At 43.1% G+C, this 21707-nt stretch overlaps 3 protein-coding genes across 6 annotated transcripts in view; 2 read left to right on the forward strand and 1 right to left on the reverse strand.

Moving 5' to 3' along the window:
* The window catches only part of ADCY3 (adenylate cyclase 3), an 89977-nt gene extending 86694 nt beyond the window's left edge, over positions 1-3283 (forward strand). Inside the window, exons 20-22 of one of the 2 annotated variants that reach the window (XM_030311523.1) lie at positions 820-943; positions 1607-1731; positions 2278-3283. In XM_030311523.1, the coding sequence (XP_030167383.1) occupies positions 820-943; positions 1607-1731; positions 2278-2460 (432 nt within the window). In that variant the 3' untranslated portion in view covers positions 2461-3283. Of the gene's footprint in view, positions 1-819; positions 944-1606; positions 1936-2277 lie in introns of those variants that run through there. The other variant, XM_030311522.1, reaches the window with a different exon arrangement.
* CENPO (centromere protein O) lies at positions 1-16947 on the reverse strand. Of its 3 annotated transcripts, none has more exons than XM_030311526.1 (8): positions 16827-16947; positions 16472-16573; positions 14846-15012; positions 8396-8513; positions 7444-7703; positions 5273-5444; positions 4163-4329; positions 1-3073 (listed from the first exon to the last, which is right to left on the reverse strand). In XM_030311526.1, exons 2-7 carry the CDS (start codon positions 16500-16502, stop codon positions 4193-4195), a joined length of 885 nt encoding a protein of 294 aa, XP_030167386.1. In that variant the 5' UTR covers positions 16503-16573; positions 16827-16947; the 3' UTR covers positions 1-3073; positions 4163-4192. The 3 variants fall into 3 exon arrangements, with proteins under 3 accessions (XP_030167386.1, XP_030167387.1, XP_030167385.1); XM_030311527.1 differs by having other exon boundaries at positions 4218-4329; positions 16811-16947; XM_030311525.1 differs by having other exon boundaries at positions 16811-16947.
* PTRHD1 (peptidyl-tRNA hydrolase domain containing 1) lies at positions 16944-20010 on the forward strand. Its single transcript, XM_030311528.1, has 2 exons — positions 16944-17200; positions 19669-20010. The coding sequence occupies exons 1-2, from the start codon at positions 16949-16951 to the stop codon at positions 19837-19839; spliced, it is 423 nt and encodes a 140-aa protein (XP_030167388.1). The 5' UTR covers positions 16944-16948; the 3' UTR covers positions 19840-20010.
* The last annotated feature ends 1697 nt before the right edge of the window (positions 20011-21707 follow it).

Consider the following 21707-nt stretch of genomic DNA (forward strand, 5'->3'; position numbering starts at 1 on the left):
CAAATTTAAAATCAGGTTTATTGGCAAAGTTTAATGAGCAGAGAAATAGGACACACAACCCCTCCATTGCTGCACAGCTTAGCCCGGGTGTAAGCTGCTTCAACTGTGGCCATGCTCCCTTCGTGTTCTATACTTTGGAAAGAACCAGGGAGTAGAAACCATCCAAACAATTATGTAACAATGACGACATCAAGATCAGAAGCAGTTTTATTAGAAGAGGGGTCTTCAGAGCTCACTGGCTGGCGTCGGCCTGTCCTCTTGTTGAATCAGACCTGTGGACCTAGCCATTTAGCTAGCTCGTTCCAGGGGAGGAGAGGAGCTGTGGGGGCCCTGGTCCCAAGAGCTCTTCCTACACTGTTATCATCCTGTTTTGTCTTACAACTGTCCTATACTATGTAAGTGTTGCTACTGTCTCCATTCTATGGATGAGGCTGAAGAAATGCATCTAAGATGGTTCATGACCTTCCAGTGCTTATAATCTAGCTCAGGAATCAAAGTGAGGACAGCTATCTCAAAATTATAAGACCAGGTTCAGGCAAGGTGGTGATGAGGCAGGACTGATCTGCTACATGGCAGACAGGAAGTGACTTGACAGGACGTGTCTTCCCCACCACTGCCCGGGCTTTGCCCTGGATCCAAAGGGACCCAGGTGAAGCGTCAGTGACACACAGAGGCAGAGGTCATGGACTTGTCTGTGGGAGGAAGTGGAGAATAAGGCCTTTAACACGTAGCTGTAGGAACTCACCTCAATGATACCGTGAAGGAGAGGAAGGTGCCCACGCTGGCTCCTGCTGCCCTCACGGCCGCTCCTTGGCGCAGGAGGAAAAGTCTGACCGGGAGCGCTGGCAGCACCTGGCTGACCTGGCTGACTTCGCTCTGGCCATGAAGGACACACTCACCAACATCAACAACCAGTCCTTCAACAACTTCATGCTGCGCATAGGTAAGGGCTTCAGGCTTGTCTGCTCCTCGATGTATTCCTCTGACACAAGGGACTCAGCACATCAGGAGGGAAGAGGACTTAGCCCTGAGGCATTTAGGTCGAGGAAGGCCACATGGTCACAGCTTTGGGACCTCAGGGATCTCTTCCAGATGTTCAGACCACACATCTGACAAAATGATGGTTAGCTGTCTGTCCTGTACTGTTGACCGTGAAAAGCATGCCTTAGGAGTCCGGCTGGGAAGTCAGGATATTTCCCCAAGCAGTCCTGTGTGCCTGCCCAGGCCTTTGCTGCCTCTGTCCAGCCTGTTAGGAGTTAATGTCACCTGCTGCCCTTATTGGGGGTAGGGGTGGGGTCCTCACTCCTGGGTGAGGTCACAAGACACTTGGAAGTACCAGATATGTGTTGCAACTGTCAACTTCCACACTGCATACATTAGTTAGCATATTGGGGACAGCTGACATTTGCCAAGGACAGGATAAACAGGAGACATGCCTGCCCTCTGGTGGCTTAGAGACAAGCTTCAGGAGTAATGTTACAGATTTAGGAGCTCTGTGGTTGGGGTCGGGTGGCAACTTCTCTGGGGGAGGAGTTGATGGCTTCTGAGATGGGATGATGACAAAATGTGACATGTGGCTGTGCTTAATTTTATGCTTCTACACCAGGCATGAACAAAGGAGGGGTACTGGCTGGGGTCATTGGAGCCCGGAAACCACATTATGACATCTGGGGCAATACGGTCAACGTAGCCAGCAGGATGGAGTCCACAGGGGTCATGGGTAACATTCAGGTATGTCCAGCGAGAGCCGAGCATGTGCTCAGACCCAGGGACCGGGCACAAAGTCAGAATAGGGGGTGCTTTGCCACATGCTACTGCCTCCTTTCTGTTGGCCCAGGTTATCAAGTTGGTGTTTTTGGAAGATTAAAGGCAAGGGTGGAAAGGGATGCCTCAGGAGAAGGGAGGAAATACTTCGACCCCATTTCCAAAATTTAGATTTAAGTTTCTGGTAAGGCTGTCCTGCCTCTTGGAATGAACTACATCTTGTGCCAACAGCCAATACCCTGAAGCCACCCCCATGGCAAGAAAGCGCCAGAGTGGGGAAAAGAGACAAAACAGAGTGATTCTGGGGACAGGGAGCACGGTCACTGGGAGAGGGAAAGGCCCTAGGCAACCCCGCATCCTGCCACTGTCCACTCTGTGCCTGTTGGCATGCAGATAAGGGGCTTAGCCCAACAGTTCTGGAAAGCAACACTCCAGGCAGGCTGATTGGGGCCTGTGGGCCACATGTGGACACCCTCTGGGCAGCTGAGCTCACGCTATGTTCTCCCTCCACAGGTGGTGGAAGAAACACAAGCCATCCTTCGGGAGTACGGCTTCCGCTTTGTGAGGCGAGGGCCCATCTTTGTGAAAGGGAAGGGGGAGCTGCTAACCTTTTTCTTGAAGGGGCGGGAGAAGCCAGCTGTCTTCCCTAACGGCTCCTCGGTCACCCTGCCCCACCAGGTGGTGGACAACTCCTGAATGGCCGCGAGCCCCACAACAGTCCAAATGGGAGGGGAGAATCTGTTTTTTGGAATCAAAGAAAGGCCTTGGGAAAGGACAAATGACCAAGCCCCAACCTACCCAAACTGTTGGAAGTGCACACTCACATAGACTTTAGGTTTAAAAATCTCAAGCCTTCATTTGTTCATGGATACGTGAGCTCTGAGGGTGGCCATACTATTCCTCAGCGTGCCTGTAGCTTCCTCAGAGAGTAGGGGTCTTAGGCATAGTACTGGAACAATCCTTCCAGAGCCCGGGTCTGACCAGCCCTCCTTCCCCCAGAGAGGCCACGGCCACTGTGAGCGGGAACGTATCCGAGGTGGGACAGAGCTGCCTTTGCTGCGGGGCTGGGAGCACAGGTGGGAGAGCTGTGCTTCAGACGAGGACCTGGCAGGACTCGACAACCGAGCGGCCAGCTGCTCTCCCTGGCGCACACGTGGAAGGCCTTTCAGGCTGGAGAGCTGCTGGTCTCCATATGGTCCGGGCTAGGTGAACCGGCCCTCATGCTGATGTTCCTGATAATCTTGAAAGGTTCTTCTGGAACCCCTGCCACCTTAGTCATGAGAGCAGAAAGTGCAATATTTCCTTTTACCTGGTGGGAGGGAGGGAAAGGGAATTTATTTCTGAGAGAAAAATATATAAACAGATCTTCTACATTTATATTTTTAACTTTCTGTTAAACACTTTCCAATATTGCCTTGCCTCTTGAGCTCTTGCTACAGTCGCCTTTGCTACTGCTTTAAAAGAGAATTTACAGGTATTGATAAAGAAGACTGTTTTATTAAAAGCTTTATTCAACTTGGATGTGATCACTGTGAAAATTCTGTTAATACCAATCATCTGAAAAGCGCTAAGTGCTTTGCTAACTCACACCACTCATCCTTACCACATGCCTAGAAGGCAAGAGCCTGAACTAAGACATCTCTCTTACTCTCAAGCTGCTTCCTTCTAATGGTGGGCCAAGCTGGCTCTACGAGTCCCCTGTGCTCCCACACACATAGGTTACTTCCTGGTCATCGGGTCCAAAGAGTGACCACGGTAGAGACCTGGCTGCAGCTCTGGGGCAGGAAGGGGGGTCAGGACTCCTATCAGGCCTGTGCAGCATGGGAGAGCTTGCAGAAGACAGATGAGGGAGGTCTGCTTCCCTTTGTAACCGCTGAGTTTGAGCAGACTTCTGATCGTGCTTTTTTATAGCTGACCTAACACATTCAACTGACATGTTTTAGAAAACAAAGCATTTGCCACATAGAGCCCTGATTATCCACAGTATGTTCTCACACCATATTCTTTATGAAATGGGCCTAGAATACACTGCTTCAATCTAAGGATCAAACACGTTTTCCTTAACTGTCATTCAGGAACCCAGAATGTTGTAAAAACTTTATTTTCAAAAGACTCAGGAAAACGAGGCAGAATTAAAGCTTTCATAAAAGCTACTCTTCAGTTGAATGGTACATACTCTCTCTTTCACAAAATGCCTTCTGCCCCACACACATTCTGATTTTCAGCTAAAATATATGATTAAATCAATACCTCAATTGTCCAAACTTGCCCCTTACCATCATGATGAGATGAATGTTCTCATTACAAGGATGGTCCCTAGGCAAGGGCTCTGAGTCTTTCAATAGTTTTCAGTTCCCAGGACCACACCTGGGACTGTGCACAGTATTACTTTACTCACTTTTGACATGTTCCCAGTGAAAATAATATTCTAGGAGACCAGGCTCATATCCAACCTTTCTCCGTTTCTTGCAAACGAAGTAAACACTTGATGCAGGGGCTTCGTAAAAAACAGATTTTCATGGGATGCTCGCTGTTCTTCCCATGAAGTGGATGAGGCGTCTGTCCCTAAAATAGATTAAATCAATCTCATTTAGTGCAACTGGGGGAACCTGAACCTGGATCACAGGTGTTCTGGACCCACGTAACTTTTTTTTTTTTTTGGTCTGGAGGAAAGAGGCTGCCCTTTATTGGACCAATGAAGTTTTGAGACCCGAACAGACCCTGCCCAGAAGGAAGCCTAAAATCTATGGTGTGAAATCTGCGGCAGCTTCAAATTTTCCACCTCCTAAAAATATTTTATCCTATTTTTCATTATTGCCCATGTCACATTATGATGGTATATTTAACTATAAAACTGTATCATAAAGCTCTCTCAGCCAGCCCTAAAAAATTCCCATCCAGAGAAGGGTCTCTAGAGAGCGACATATACACTTGTCTACTTGGCTTCTTAGTGAAATGAGTCTTTTGGCTCTCTTCATCACAAGTGACCCTCTGACAGCCTCATGAGCTGTCTCTCTTCAGGAGGGGTCTCCAAAGAAAACAAATCTTAAACTGGAGGAGCATTAGCAGACTTGGATGGAACAAAGGAGAGGGAACAAGGGTAAATTATGTCTACTACCCACAAAAAGGAGAGAAAAACTGGTAGAAAGAAGGAAAACATTTGGGACACCTGGGTGGCTCGGTCAGTTAAGCGTCTGACTTCCACTCAGGTCATGATCTTCCAGTTCCTGAGTTCAATCCCCCCATCAGGCTCTCTGCTGTCAGCACAGAGCCTGCTTCAGATCACTCACTTTCAATATCTCTCTCTCTCAAAAATACACATTAAAAAATATATTTAAAAAAAAAGAAAAATATTCTTTGTATTTTACTGAGTAAATTTCTGGTAGATTAACAGAAGAACGGGTCTCCAAAGGTCCAACTGATGTAATCTACCCATTTTACCGTCTCATTCAACCTGAGTAACGTTGAGCACATTGTAATCTCTTCACTGAGGCATCCTTCCTCTCACCTTGGTACGTAATGGTGACGTCAGTTGGAAGGGTTGTCGTGAGGTCCTTATACAGCAGTCTAGCACAAAATGGGAACGACCGACCCTGTGGCTCCACTTTGTAAGTAAACGACAGCAAGTTGTACAGCGAGTTTCTCTGCAAGGGCCCAGCCAGAAAGGCTGCAAAGTCTCTCTAAGGGGTGTGGGGGTCAGAAGAGAGACACAATGTATGATGACTACAGTTCCAAAGGCAGTGAGTGGTTGTGACACTTCAAACAAACATGTCTACAAATATAGGGCCCATTAATCAAATTTCAAAGAACTAAACAAAATAGAAAAGCCTGTAAAAAGGACTAATGATAAAGATGTGAAGAATTAGTGGCATCCTAGAAAGACCTGCAGAAAACACTAAATAAACGGCTGGGGGTTGGGGGCGTAAGGGAGATACAATTTCTGCCAAGAATTTCATTGTCTTCATACAGTTGGCTAAGATGCTTTGTGTCTGTGTCCACGTTATCAGTGTAAGTTTAACTGACAACTAAGAGCTTCAGAGTCATTCTAAATGCATGGGTGGAACACAGCTTCTAAAAGTCATATATTCCTTATCTGTATTCATTTCCTGTCTACTTAAAAGCACTTTTTTTCTCACCCAACCCTAGCTCCAATGCAACCCCAAGAAGGTAGGCCAGAGTTCAGGCAAAGATGTATAGTATTCCTCTATGTATTACTCTGCTTTGCAACTATACCTAAGATTCAGCAACACACTTGGTACAGAGTAAGTACTCTATAAATCCCTGCTGAATTAACAGTACAGAAACTGTATAGGCATTCCTCAGAGATACTGTGGGTTCAGTTCCAGACTGCTGCAATGAAGCAAGTCAAATGAATTGTTTGGTTTCCCAGGACAGTTATGTTTATACCATACTGTAGCCTATTAAGTACACAATAGCATTATGTCTAAAAAACCAATGTACATATCTTTTTAAATTTATCTATTTTGAGAGAAAAATTGAGAGAGAGGGAGGGGCAGAGAGAATCCTAAGCAAGCTCCACACTATCAGTACAGAGCCCAACATGGGCCTTGATCTCACAAACTGTGAGATCATGACCTGAGCTGAGATCAAGAGTCGGTCGCTTAACCAGCTGAGCCACCCAGGCACCCCCCTGCCAATATACAGATCTTAATTAAAAAACACTTTATTACTAAAAAATGTTGGGGCGCCTGGGTGGCGCAGTCGGTTAAGCGTCCGACTTCAGCCAGGTCACGATCTCGCAGTCCGGGAGTTCGAGCCCCGCATCGGGCTCTGGGCTGATGGCTCAGAGCCTGGAGCCTGTTTCCGATTCTGTGTCTCCCTCTCTCTCTGCCCCTCCCCCGTTCATGCTCTGTCTCTCTCTGTCCCAAAAAAAAATAAACGTTGAAAAATAAATAAATAAATAAATAAAAATAAAAAAATAAATAAAAAATGCTAACCATCATCTGAACATTTAGTGAATCGTAATCACTGATCAGATCACCATAACAAATAATGAAGAAGTTTGAAGTATTGAGAGAATTAACAAAATGTGACACAGAGACACAAAATGAGCAAATGCTGTTGGAGAAATGGCCCAAATAGGCTTGCTTAACACAAGGTTGCCACAAACCTTCAATCTGTAGAAAAACACAATATCTGCACAGTGCAATAAAGAGAGGTACAATAAAATGAGGTATGACTGTACTTTGTGAAGGGAAGAAAGGGTCAAGTATAAAAGCTTGACGACTACCATTCGGGAGTGAAAAATCCCTTAACCAGCATCCATGCTTCAACAGCATCCAGAATTTCAAAAGGGGAAGAAGGTGGAAAATAACTTGTATATAAATAAGAAACACGCATCAGAAGGACAATGGTCAAACTTCTGGCTCAGAATTATAAAGCATTTTAAATACAAAAGAGGAGTGCCTGGGTGGCTCAGTAGGTCATGATCCCAGGGTCATGGGATAGAGACCCACATGGGCTCTGTGCTGAGTGTGGAGCTTGCTTAAGATATTATTTCTCTCTCTCCCTCTGCCCAATCCTCTACTTGAGCATTCTCTCTAAAATAAAAAAATAAAAATAAGGTAAAGTACAAAAAATAACTTGCCCCGCACCTTTTTTCACCTTTTGAACCTATTCTGGGCTAATAAAATCCTATATAAGATCCCAGACAGATACCTGAAGTTGATCTGCCTGGTACTTCCTCCCAGCGTAAGCATTTAGGTATTCGCAGAGACAGAACAGGAAGTGCTGAATATTAGTCTGTAAGTATTTTGCAGATATCTCCTCTAGGGGAATGAAGACTGGAACTGAATGGTGATGTATCCGAAGTGGCTTCTGTATGACAAGGTCGACAAAATAGGAATCCAGCAAATTTCCCTCAAAAGCAGTGCTGATGCAGACACAGACCCCTCGGCTGGTCCGTTTCCCACTGAGCCCTGAAGCAAACAAGTTGATACCTGTCAACACATGTCAGCAAAGGTAGTTTCTTTCTCGGCTGTGCAATCACTTCAGCACTGCCTCATACACACAATATGTTTGTTGAATGAACAATCAAATGTTTGTTGAATGAACATAATAGACTCTTTATTCTGACGCTGCCTCACTTCAGATTTGAGTTGTTAAAACCATGGAAGATTGTGGAAAAGATAAAACATCCTTATATCAAATTATGGAAGAAGAGATTTGGAAATTTTCATGTTACTCCTTCTTCTGAGTGTCAAATATGATATGATGTATGATAGTGCAGTTCCTTCCACAATCCTCTTATGCCATAGACAATGGGCAGGATAAATCCCCATTATAGTAGGAAAACAGAGACTTACTAGGTTGAAACAACTTGACCAGTGATATCAAGCCAGCCAGCAGCAAAGGCAGTTCTACCACAGGATCCAACACACACTAGAGCTAAAATGAATAATCTAAGCTGGCCACCAACCAATCTTCTGCAAAAAGTGGCCGATTTTGTAGGTGAAGATGCCCACAAACAGTATGCCAGCTTTGTGTGTATAGGTTGAAGAAGGCAAAATCCATGTTCATGAAATAAGTCCAGGACTGATAATATATCTAGCAAACCAATGCACTAGAGACAAGAGACTCAGACTGAAGCAGGTCAGAAAATAAATTATACCTGTAAAACGATATGCCTGCAAAATGGCTTTCATATTTTCCTCTTTTCCTCCCACAGCTTCTTGCTCGCTGATCTCCAATGTTTGGTCGGGTTCTGCACTGGCAGTAGATGCTTTAATCTGCAAAATATGCAGCAAATCAAACTGGGTGCAAAGGGGCATAGCACAGGGTCCTTGCCCTCACATAAATGCAGAGTATTTTTTATTATGTAATAAGTGTATTATGCTACAGTGACCCATTAGTGCTATGAATTCACAAGAAAGGAAAAATTTTGTGGGTCACTGTGCTAGAAATCAGAGTAGCAACTGTGCCGGCCCAAAGAAGAATCAGGACTTTGATAGGAATGGAGAATACTGTGAGAAGAAAAAGAAAAGGGTGTAAAGCAAGTCTAGGGTAAGCACAGGGTAGCAAAGCAATGAAAACATGACATACCACAGCTTGCGGGATATAGTTAAAGCCACGTGACAGGCACTGAATGTTTGTATCCCTCAAAATTCATATGCTGAAACCTAATGCCCAATGTGATGGTATTTGGAGGCAGGGCCTCTGGCTGGTGATTAGGTCACAATATTGGAGCCTTCATGAATGAGATTAGTGCCCTTGTAAGAGACCCCAGAGAGCTAGCTCACCCCTTCCAGCATGTAAACTACACTTCTAGCACTTCAACTACAGTGAGAAGACTACCATCAATGAGGAAGTAGGTCCTCATCAGACATTGAATCTGCCGGGTCCATAATCTTGGACTTCCCAGGCTCTAGAACTGTGAGAAACGTGTGTTGTTGATAGGTCACCCAGTTTATGGTATTTTTGTTCCAACAGCCCATATGTGACCAAGACACTGTGCTTAGTGAAAAATTTATAACCTCACAAACAAAAAGGGGAAAAGAAAGACTAAAAAAAAAAAAAAAATCAGTAAGTATTCATCTCAGGAAACTAAAAAGCAACTTAAATCTAAAGAATAGAAGGAAGGGTATAGTGAATTAGAGAAAATATCAATGAAAATGCAACACAAGTGTGTAAAAGAGAAAAATCAATAATGCCAAAAGTTGGTTCTTTAATAAAACTGATACAAAACTGATAACAAGACTGATCAAGGAGAGAAAAAGAGAAGAGTGATCACAAATTACCAATCAGATTAAAAACTGAGACAATGCTACTGATCAATCCTATTCACAAGATAGTTGTTTAAGAAGCTTCAAACAACTTTATGGCACAAAAACAGACACTCAGATCAATGGAACAGAATAGAGAACCCAGAAATGGACCCACAGACGTATGGCTAACTAATCTTTGACAAAGCAAGAAAGAAGATTCAATGGAATAAAGGCAGTCTCTTCAGCAAATGGTGCTGGGAAAACTGGACAGCGACATGCAGAAGAATGAACCTGGACCACTTTCTTATACCAGACACAAAAATAAACTCAAAATGGATGAAAGACCTCAATGTAAGACAGGAAGCCATCAAAATCCTCGAGGAGAGAGCAGGCAAAAACCTCTTTCATCTTGGCCACAGCAACTTCTTCCTCAACATTATCTCCAGAGGCAAGGGAAACAAAAGCAAAACTGATCAGGACCTCATCAAAATAAAAAGCTTCTGCACAGCAAAGGAAATAATCAGCAAAACTAAGAGGTAACTGATGGAATGGGAGAAGATATTTGCAAATGACATATCAGATAAGAGTATCCAAAATCTATAAAGAACTTACCAAACTCAACACCCAAAAAATAATCCAGTGAAGACGGGCAAACATGAATAGACACTTCTCCAAAGAAGACATCCAGATGGCCAACCCACACAGGAAAAAACGCTCAACATTACTCATCATCAGGGAAATACAAATCAAAACCACAATGAGATACCACCTGTCAGAATGGCTAACATTAACAACAAAGGCAACAACAGATGTTGGTGTGGATGTGAAGAAAGAGGATCTCTTTTGCACTGCTGGTGAGAATGCAAACTGGTGCAGTCACTCTGGAAAACAGTATGTAGGTTCCTCAAAAAACTAAAAATAGAACTACCCTACGACCCAGCAATTGCACTACTAGGTATTTACCCAAGGGATACAGGTGTGCTGTTTCGAAGGGGCGCATGCACCCCAATGTTTATAGCAGCACTATCGACGATAGCCAAAGTATGGAAAGAGCCAAATGTCCAAGGACGGATGAATGGATAAAGAAAATGTGGTATATATATACAATGGAGTATTACCTGGCAATCAAAAAAAATGAAATCTTGCCATTTGCAACTACATGGATAGAACTAGAGGGTGTTATGCTAAGTGAAATCAGTCAGTCGGAGAAAGACAAATATCACATGACTTCACTCATATGAGGACTTTAAGATACAAAACAGATGCACATAAGAGAAGGGAAGCAAAAATAATATAAAAACAGGGGAGGGGAGGGTGCCGGGATGGCTCAGTCAGTTAAGTGTCCAACTTCGGCTCAGGTCATGATCTCACAGTTCGTGAGTTCAAGCCCCACATCAGGCTCTGTGCTGACAGCCCAGAGCCCGCTTCGGATTCTGTGTCTCCCTCTCTCTGCCCCTCCCCCACTCACATTCTGCCTCTCTCTCTCTCAAATAAACATTAAAAATTAAAAAAAAACAAACAGACAGGGAGGGGGACAAAACATAAGAGACTCTTAAATATAGAGAACAAACAGAGGGTTGCTGGAGGGGTTGTGGGAGGGTGGGATGGGCTAAATGGGTAAGGGGCACTGAGGAATCTACTCCTGAAATCATTGTTGCACCATATGCTAACTTGGATGTAAATTAAAAAATAAATTATTAATAAAAATTAAAAAATTAAAAAAACAAAAATAAAACAAAACAGAAACAAAAATAAAAACAAAAACAAGAAGGTTCAAACAACTTTAAATGAAATGCAATTTACCAAAGATGACCCAAAGGGAAACAGGAAATACAAAAGCTTTATATTAATCAAAGAAATTGAATCAGAAACTTAAAACCTTCCCACAGAGGAGGCCCAAAGTTTTACCAGATAGTTCTTTACAAATATTTAAGGAAAAACCACACCAATTTTATATAAACTTTTCCAATGAACAGAAAAAGAGGAAAATATATCAACTCCCTCTAAGACCCAGTTAAATTTGATGCCAAAACCCGAAAAGGACATTAAAAAAAAAAAAAAAAAGCACAAGACAATCTCAAGAATTTAGATGTAAAAGTCCTATTAGCAAATATTAGCAAATAGAATTCAACATTATATAGAAAGGTAATACATCAAACCAACTTAGGTTTATTCTAAAAATGTAAGCCATTATCATTCAAATACCAATCAATATGTATCACCACATTAATAAAAGAAAAGCCATACAACCACCTTAATGTATGCAGTAAAAACATTTGATAAAATTCAATACTTGATCACAATTAAATGAGCAAGCTAGACATAGAAGACCATTTCCTTAATCTGATAAGAGTATGTATACAAAATTTAGAGCAAACAGGTTGACCCTAAGATTATTTCTACTCAACAATATAGGAAACAACTTAGCTAGTAGAATAAGGCAAGGAAAACAAATTACAAGGATTGGAAAGAAGTAAAACTGTTAGTGTTTGCATATGATATGATTCCAGATGTAGAAATCCCAAAAGAATAGAGAGATAAATAGAATTAATGTAGATTTAGCAAAGTTGTCATAAAGTCAATATATAAAAATCAAATATATTTCTACATAATATGAAAATAAAATTTCTAAAAGATAATACATCAGGGGCTATTAAAATAGGACTTGTGGGTCAAACCTATCTTGACACTTATTTTTGTAAATAAGGTTTGACTGGAACACACCCACGCACGTACTTATTGTCTATGGCTACTTCACAGTACAACAGCAGAGCTGAATAGCTGGCATAGAGACCAGGTGGCTCACAAAGCCTAAAATAATGACTATCTGGCCTTATACAGAAAGTCTGTGGACCCCTGCCATATACGTTAACATCAGGAAAAATCAAATACATAAAGATAAATATACTGAACGATGTTTAAGACCTCTACACATGGGTGGCTCAGTCGGTTAAGCGTCCGACTTTGGCTCAGGTCATGCATGATCTCACAGTTGGTGAGTCTGAGCCCCACATCAGGCTCTGTGCCGACAGCTCAGGGCCTGGAGCCTGCTTCAGATTCTGTGTCTCCTTCTCTCTCTACCCCTCCCCTGCTTGCACTCTGTCTCTCTCAAAAATAAATAAACATTAAAAAAATAATAAAAAAAATAAAGATCTCTACACATAAAACTGCACACATTACTAAGAGAAATTAAAGAACTAAATTAATGGAAAGATACATCATGTACACTGACTGGAAAATGCAATATTGAAAATATTTCAATTCTCTCCAAATTGGTGTATAGATTCAATGCAATCCCAATCAAAACTATAGGTTTTTTGGAAATTGACAGCTGATTCCCAAATTTATGTAAAATTCAAGGGGCCAAGAATAGCCGAGATTATTCTGAAGATGACGACATACATGACAGGTATCCAAACTTACAGTAAATAAATCTCTTGTACCCACATGGAACAGAACAGGCCCACAGTGGACCCAAAGATCCATTACAACACAACAGGAAAAGAATGGACATCAAAAAGTGGTAGCAAATGCACTGGATATTCACATGGAAAAACAAAAGTAGTAGTATGACCTCTACTTCATCCCATACACAAAAATCAATTCCAGACAGACTGTAGTTCTGAAAGTAAAAAGTACAATAGAGTTTTTAGAAAATACCACAGAACATCTTCACCATCTCAAGTTAGGCAAAGATTTATTAAAAGGAAACAAGAGCAGTAAGTATAAAATTAGACTCCTAAATCAACCTTCATTAAAATGAAGACTTTCTTGGGGCGCCTGGGTGGCGCAGTCGGTTAAGCGTCCGACTTCAGCCAGGTCACGATCTTGCGGTCCGTGAGTTTGAGCCCCGCGTCGGGCTCCGGGCTGATGGCTCGGAGCCTGGAGCCTGTTTCCGATTCTGTGTCTCCCTCTCACTCTGCCCCTCCCCCGTTCATGCTCTGTCTCTCTCTGTCCCAAAAATAAATAAACATTGAAAAAAAAAAATTAAAAAAAAAAAAAGATTTTAAAAAAAAATAAAATGAAGACTTTCTTTTCATCACAAGACACCATTAGAGTGAAAAGGCAAGCCACAGTCTAAGAGAAGATTCGTAATACATATACTAAAGAATTCATATCCAAAATATGTAAACAATTCTACAATTCAGTAAGAGATACACAACGCAATAAAATTTTTGCAGAAGCCTCAAAAAGCCTATTTCACAACAGAAGACTTTCAAGTATCCAATACAGGTACTTAACAGCATTAGTTATCAGGCAATTGCAAATTACTCCACCATGAGATACTGTGACACTCAGCAGAGTGACAAATTTTTTAAACTGACAATATCAACTACTGGTAAATATGCAAAATGATGGAAATCTTTTACACAGGTGCTGGGAATGTAAAATTGGTGGAATCACTTCCAAAAACTGTTTGGCAGTATTTACTAAGGACAAATATGACCTAGCAATTCTACAAAGTATACGCCTGATAGAAAAGTACGTATTTTTACATCAAAAGACAGGAACAAGAATGTTTCACAGCCCTGAAGTGAAATAAAATAACCCAAATGTCGCCAATACAATTAAGTAAATAAATTGTGGAATATTCATAAAATGAAATTACTACACAGCAATTAAGTAAATAAATTGTGAAATATTCATAAAATGAAATTACTACACAGCAATAAAAAAGAATGACCACTATGTGCACCAGTATGGATAAATCTCACAGACAACATTCAAAAAAAACAAGTCAGACATAAGTTTACACTTTTTACATTTATATAAAATTCAATGTAGGGTCTTATGAAGCATTTTCCTGGCTGTGTAAGAGTTATTGGAGAAGTAGATATACACGAAGAGAAAACAACAAGCAGACTACTCCAATAATCCCGGCATCCCAATCCCCTGGTAAATATTTACAACATATGTGGATAATACTTTGGAAGCACAAAGACAACCTAAAGGAAAATTTGGCAGGTCTTGCTGACCTATCCTGGCCAAGAGAGAAAACTGAAGAGAAGGAAGCGTCAAAGTTCACTGTGAGGTTTCAAGTCTGTAAGGGAAAGATGGAGGTAATGACAAAAATACCAATGACGCATCAGGCTGAGACTGAAGTAACAAGCTCCTGTCTACAAGTGCAGGTTAAGAGGCTATTATGAAGAACTTGCCTGGCCTATCAGTAACGCCTAACAATTATTGGTTGACATTGATATTAGCTGACTCTACAGAACTGATCATTTGAGAGGTCAAGGACTGAAATCAATCCAGTAAGATCACAGGTAAAACCCATTATACAAATTTGTTAATTCCCAGATCATGCTTATTCTTTATGCTCCAGCAAAGCTTGCTAACATGGCCCCTGTACTCACTCTGGCTTGACGCTGTTTCACTTCAGCCCTGAGCTTATCACGCAGACACCTCAGTTTATGAATCTTGGTCCCAAGATCGCTCTCTGCTGTCTCTCTCGGCGGATCTTCTAAGTTTTTACAGGATCTGCTCATTTGAGTCTCTAGTCTTTCCAAGTGAGCTAAAACACCTGAGGAAAGTAAAAAGGCAATTTCACAAGCATCCAGGGATTTCTGACTCTGGCCACAGGAAGAAGTTCAGGGATGAACAGAGGGTTAACTCCTTTCTTAGAACTTTGACCAGCTAAAATGTTAGACATTGGCCACGATTTATAAAACCAGAGGACCTGACAACAAGAATCAAGAATGAGCAGCCTTATAGGTTGAGCACTAATGTACAAGCAGTTCCTGACCAGGACAGTCCAACGTGAGCATAATCTGAATATAACTCATGTCAGTTATCTCTGATAAGGACTGGGGAAAACAGGGTCACCAAATTCACTGACTCTCTCAGACACTGTTATTAAAAATGTAGATTTTTACATTGGCTTTTATGCATGTTTCCCCAAAGTGCTAATGCATAACTCTTTGGATTCAGACATCCAGAGAGTCTTAACTGTTTTGAAGCTCTGAGAAGTATTATTCACACAGGACTAAAAGGACACTAAAGGGAACTGTCTACCAATATTACTGGGATTTAGACAGGAAAACAAATTTACAGTTGGACAGAAATTCAAAGGCAAATATCAGTTCCCAAGAGATTAAGGACCATCACAGTTTCATAATGCCAATCAAGTCTAACAATAAAGCATCTGCTGCACATTTCCTACACATTAAGACCCCGTGCTAGATGTTTTACTTGCACATTATGTAAAGAATTAAAGCATGAAGGGGCCCCTGGGTAGCTGAGTCGGTTACGTGTCCGACTCTTGATATCAGTTCAGGTCATGATCTAAAGGGTGGGATCAAGCCTTGGGTCAGGCTCTGTGCTGACAATGTGAAATCTGCTTGGAACTCTCTCTCTCTCTCCCCTCTTCGTTTGTCTCCTCCTCATGCTCGTGTGCGCGCGTGCTCTCTCTCTCAAAATAAATAAGCTTAAAAAAAAATAAAGCATGAAGATAATTCAGTTCTTATTTTCTTTCCACAACCATCACCATAAGGCTACTACTTGCCTCCATTTTCCAGATGAAATGAGAGCAGAGAATGGCAAAATAACTTGCCCAAGGCCACATTATTTCTAATGGCAGGGCCAGGACACACCCAAGTCTAACCAACACCAAAGTCACTGCTTGGCTCCGATCCCTCCACAGGTGTAATGCATAAATGACCCCACCCAAAAAAATCCTGGAAAGGAATGAGACCTCAGTGACTAGAACTGTAGCTCCGAATATATAAACACTAAGCATTATTATGAGTGCAACCTATCCGTTTAAAAAGGGGCAGGAGCCTAGAAATGTCTGAAATAATTTCCCATCTGCAATGAATAATCTTAGCTGGCCTGTGCCTTTTCAGTCTTCAGTGTTTGGATCTTTCACCATAATGCTCCCAGCAGGCCGGGTCACACATCCGTTAGAGGAGGAAAGGGTTGTTTTGATCTAGGCGTCCTCTTTGGCAGCAGTACTAAGGGGGAAAAGGCAACCCTTTGAATACCTCCTTTGGACTTGTCATTCGCCCACTCCATCTCCTCGGTTTCCCACCGGCCTTCCTACGAAGTTGTGCAGGCAAGCCTTAATAGGGACCCAGATGTCCTTGCTGGTAAAAGAAAAAAGGCAAGAAAGTCACATCTATTCACACTTGGGGTATCGCGAGACACCCCAAGTGACACCGCTAGGACTCCCCTTCCCTGACCCGTCCTACCCTGCCCGTTCCCCGGTCCTAGCCGGCAGTCTACTTGCCCCGCGCGTGCCCCACAACACGGCTTTAAGAGGCTGTTCAGCCTTCCACCCCGACCACGGTCTCGTCCGTCACCGGGTCTTCTTTTCCCCTTACCTCTTCTCTCGCTCACCCAGGCCAAGGTTGAGTTCCCGCCGTCCACGCCTTCAAAACCAAACCAATCGGACCCAGCGTGCTTTGCGCCGCCACCGTACAAAAACATGGCTGCGCTCAGGGCCCCTCCCTCATCCCGGCATGCACCGGGGAGTAGGGCCGGTCTTTCTGTGGGCCCGGAAGATGGCGGCCTCTGGCGCAGAGCCGCAGATCCTAGTCCAGTACTTGGTGTTACGAAAGGATCTGTCGCAGGCTCCATTCTCCTGGCCGGCAGGCGCAATGGTAGCGCAGGCTTGTCACGCAGCCACAGCGGCCTTGCACATTCACCGCGACCACCCCCACACGGCCGCTTACCTTCGGGACCTGGGGCGCATGCGCAAGGTGGTCCTCGAGGTGAGGCACCCGGCGGAGGGGGAGGGGTGCCGAAGTCGTCGGGACCGGAAGTGGGTGTGGTCTTGGTGCAGAGGCCTTACTTGGTCGAGTAGGTGTGGCATGAGTGGGGAGGAGTCTTCTAAGTAAGGTTTGGGAAGGTTGCTGAGACTTGAGCGATGGCCCCGGGAGCTTTACTTCGGCCGGACGGGGGCCTGTGTGAAGAGTGAGTGGACATTGGGTTATTAAGACTTCCCGCCCCCTTCCGCTCTTATCGGCGTCCCTCTTAATAGAGGGGTATGACACCTAATTATTTGAAAAATAAATGTGTACATATATTGAACCTAGCTTCATAAATAACCAGATACCGCTGGTGTAAAATAGAGGTAAGTTTCGTTTTGCAGGTGGCCAAACAGATCTTACCCTTACCTTTTCCCTTTGTCAATTCTGCTTCTGGAAGCGTAACCTAGGAAGATACCAGATACCAGACGCATCGAAGAGCATTGTATAGATCAAGAATATTCATAGGAGCACTTTATAATAGTAAAGAATGTGGAAATCACCAAATTTCCAGCACTAGTGATTGGTTAATTTTATGCTTAAAATGTGCTATTATAAAGCTAGTATAAATCACGGGTTTTGAAGCATATTTAGTTGGCATGGAAGAGTGCTCATTATGTTATGCTAACCGAACTATATTCTAACTACAAAATGATCCAGATTTTGAAAGGGAAAACTAAGGAAATACATCCACATATTGAGCAGGTGGTGAGATTTGGGTTATTTTCTAATGCTTCTCTATTCTTTTTAGTTTTCTACATTAAACACATTTTTTACTTTACATTATAAAATGTACTATAAACAAACTAGAATCCTAGGGCGGAGATGGGGTAATCCCTTAATGGCCAGCTGACAAAGCAGATTGTCCTTCAAGAGAAAGATTTCTGTTGGGTAGTAAAACATCAGTCAGTAACCTAGGGGAAAGTGTCTTGAGAATCTATGAGTAGACAGAAAAGAAACAGATAGCTTTTCATTTAGACTTTTTATAGGAAGAGGACCTCAAGAAATCATCTGGTTCAGACATCTCCCTCTCCCTCACGTTCAGGCAGATAAGGTATTTATTTACCCCTTTTCTCAGATGAGAGATCTGAAGCCCACAGAGATTAGACGACTTCCCTTAAGTATAGAAGATACCTGATGAGAGGTGCTCGGGTGGCTCCGTCAGTTGAGCATCCAATTCTTGATTTCGGCTCAGGTCATGATCTCACATTGGAGAGAGATGGAGCCCGAGCTATTAGCACAGAGCCTGCCGTGCTTAAGATTCTCTCTCTCCCTATCTACCCCTCCCCCACTCATGCTTTCTTTCTCCCTCAAAATAAATAAACTCAAAGGTCGCACCATCACTAAGTAGCAGAGCAACGGACTCCCTCTAACTCACTGTCCTATGCTGCTATGTGGTGCTGAAGAAGGAGTGGGGGGGGGGGGGTGGAGTCCATGAGTTCTCCTCCAGCATGGCTGTGCCCAGAGGACTCTAGCTAAAGAGTGGCAATCCCTGCATCCTCCTAGTTGATAAGACAAACCTCTAGTTATCTTAATGGCTTCCGCCCTCACAGGCAAAAAATATACATTATGCCAAATAACACACTATCTTTTTTTTTTTTTTTTGAGAGAGAGAGAGAGAGAGAAAAACCATGAGCGGGGGAGGGGCAGAGAGAGAGGGAGACACAGAATCTAAAGCAGGCTCCAGGCTCTGAGCTGTCAGCACAGAGCCCTATGCAGGGCTCGAACTCACAAACCACAAGATCGTGATCTGAGCTGAAGTTGGATGCTCAACTGACTGAGCCACCCAGGCGCCCCTAACACACTATCTTCCTTTTGAGTGCTAGCTTTAATACCTCCTATTAATGGGAGTCAGTGTGGTGACAGAGAAACAATCTGAGAAGGATGTTAGAGAATGGTTTGCCCTCTGAGCTAACAAGTGGGAACTGTCCCAGCGAAAGGAAAACCTTTCCAGGTTTAGGAGGGGTCCGATGGGAGGGGAGGATGGAGCTCGAGGTGATGTGTTGTTAGAAATCTTTTCATAGTCCACTCTTAACATCACAGCTGGCTGAAGCATTAGGGATAGCTGTGTGGACACCAGCCAGAAGAGAAGTAGAAAATCTAGAGAGCATAATTACTGACAACGCATACAGCATCTCAAGAGGGAAGAGAAAAATCTCCATTTTAGAAACAAGCATATTAAGCCTGTCCCTCTCCTACTCCCAGGCAGCTTATCTAAGGTCCTACAGAGAGTGAATGGCAAGTGGGGCAGTAAAGCTGTTGCTTCTGGAGACACGCTCTACAGCTCCTTCGTTGAGAGAGCTGCTCTCCACTTTTCAGTCTGGAGGAAACCCCCCTACCCACCCACCCCCACACACACTTTTTTTTTCATTGCCTTCTGACACTTCCTAAAGGGGCCATTCAATCTGTGTTCTGTGCTCTGCTCCTGGTAGGCTGCAGATGAAAGCACCCTGAAGGAGCTGGCTGAGACCCTGCAACAGAGCAACATTGACCACATGCTGTGGCTAGAGCAGCCAGAGAATATCGCCACTTGCATTGCGCTCCGTCCCTACCCCAAAGAAGAAGTGAACCAGTATTTGAAGAAGTATCGATTGTTCAAGTGACTCATGCTATCAGTTGCCTTGATATCTTTATCAGCTGGATCCAGAAACTGCATGCCATCTATCCCTGAGCATCATGTACTCCTTTCAATGGCAACTCGTTCTTCTCTTTAGGCTGTGAGTGTTTCTGGAGGGTCAAACACATGTTCGTATTAAAGTTGTCATTAATAAGTACTTCCTCTACTTATTTTTGATTTGTTCAGATGGGGAAAGTAGGTAAGCAGCAATATTGTCCGTGGGTCATGGCTCAAATAGAAGATTTGGTTAGACTCCTATCCAGGGATCAAGGGAATGCCTTCCTTCTTTATTAGGAATAATAGAGTTCTTCCAGTCACCCAGGTTTTCAATTTTGCCTTTGAATTCTTTATTTCTTATTCACATCTAGATATATTCATTGAATCTAGGACAATATCAATTTCAAGATACACCATTACTTTACATGTTGTTAAGAAAGAAGAGATGCTGCCAGTTAAGACACGTGATTAACCATAAGATGTATTTCAGTTTCAAAGGTGTTAAAATACACATAACGCGCGCACATACACACAAATACGTATGTATTTGGTGAAATTTGTCAAGTACTAGAGCTATGGTAGTTTTCAGGGCTCCCACCCGGTATCAGGCTCTCATTTTGTTCATCGGAGTGTCCCACTGGTGACTCCTGTGTGTCCTGGCTACCGTCCAGCAGACTTTCTGACACCAGGTTTGTTTAGGACCATTGAGCACCCTGTTCGGTATAGACTCCTACTTGCTCTTAGAATAAAGGTAAAATCTTCAGCTTAGACTTCAGACCCTCCACATTTATATTTTCCTACCCACCTTTTTAAGTTTATCTTCTACTCTTTCTATATCCAAACTTGAGGTTTCAACAAGGTACTCCAGTTGCCGCCTGCCGGTCTCTGGCCTGGGAGTCAAGTGTTCGTACTCTTCCCTCCCCATTCCCACATCTGGACTTTAAACTATTTCCGGCTCAAGTTTGATCACCTTCAGCGAGTCTTACCCAGCCCCAAATGATAACACCCTTTCTGAACCTCTAGAACACTCTGTACAATGTTTTACATGTTTCTATAAACATTTGGAGACATCTACAGAAATTGTTTGGACATCTGTGAAGCAAAGGTTATAAAGGGTAATATCAGCAGGTATCTGTTGCAAGTCTACTGTGGCAGGCTGTATTTAGAGTTGAGGATATAAGGATGAACAGAAGTTTTTGCCTTCAGGTAGTGAAGAATCTAACGAGAAGACAGAAACCTAGATAATTCATGTAGAGAAGATTGCACAAGGTAATGTGGGTAGACCTTCCCCTTTCCCTCTAGATACCAAGACAACTAAGACACTAGATACAAAGATTTTCTATTAGATGGTTGTTTCAAACTAAGAGAGTGGATGGAGAATTGCTGGGGGGCTGAGGGCAGAGCCGATTCCGGGAAGCCAAGTGAATAAGAGATTCAAGGAGGGGAGAGCAATCGAGTGCAGCATAGAATTTCAATATATAAGTACTGAAAACATTTAGCAGTTGGGAACATGCTGGTGAACTTGCTGAAAGCAGTTGAAATAGCATATGAGGGTGGGACTCCGACTGCCATCTGTTGAGACAAAAATGGGAGGGGAGGCAAGAGGTGAGGACTATTCAAGAAGCTCTAATGGGAGAATGATTGAATGGGGGTTGGAAAAGTGAATGCTGGGTCCCATAGGGGGAATTTTCTTAGATGTTTGAGCAAGTTTATGGGTGAGGAGAGGGAGAGTAAGGAGAAGAGAGATTGAAGTTACTACATAGAATAACTGATAAAGTCCAGAAAAAGTGGGAAGAGGTGGGGTTAAGGACATAGGGAAGGACTGGCCTTGAAAAGAGAGAGAAGGTGGGGGGAGAG

This window comes from Lynx canadensis, chromosome A3 (genome assembly GCF_007474595.2).
Source record: "Lynx canadensis isolate LIC74 chromosome A3, mLynCan4.pri.v2, whole genome shotgun sequence".
NCBI lineage: Eukaryota > Metazoa > Chordata > Mammalia > Carnivora > Felidae > Lynx > Lynx canadensis.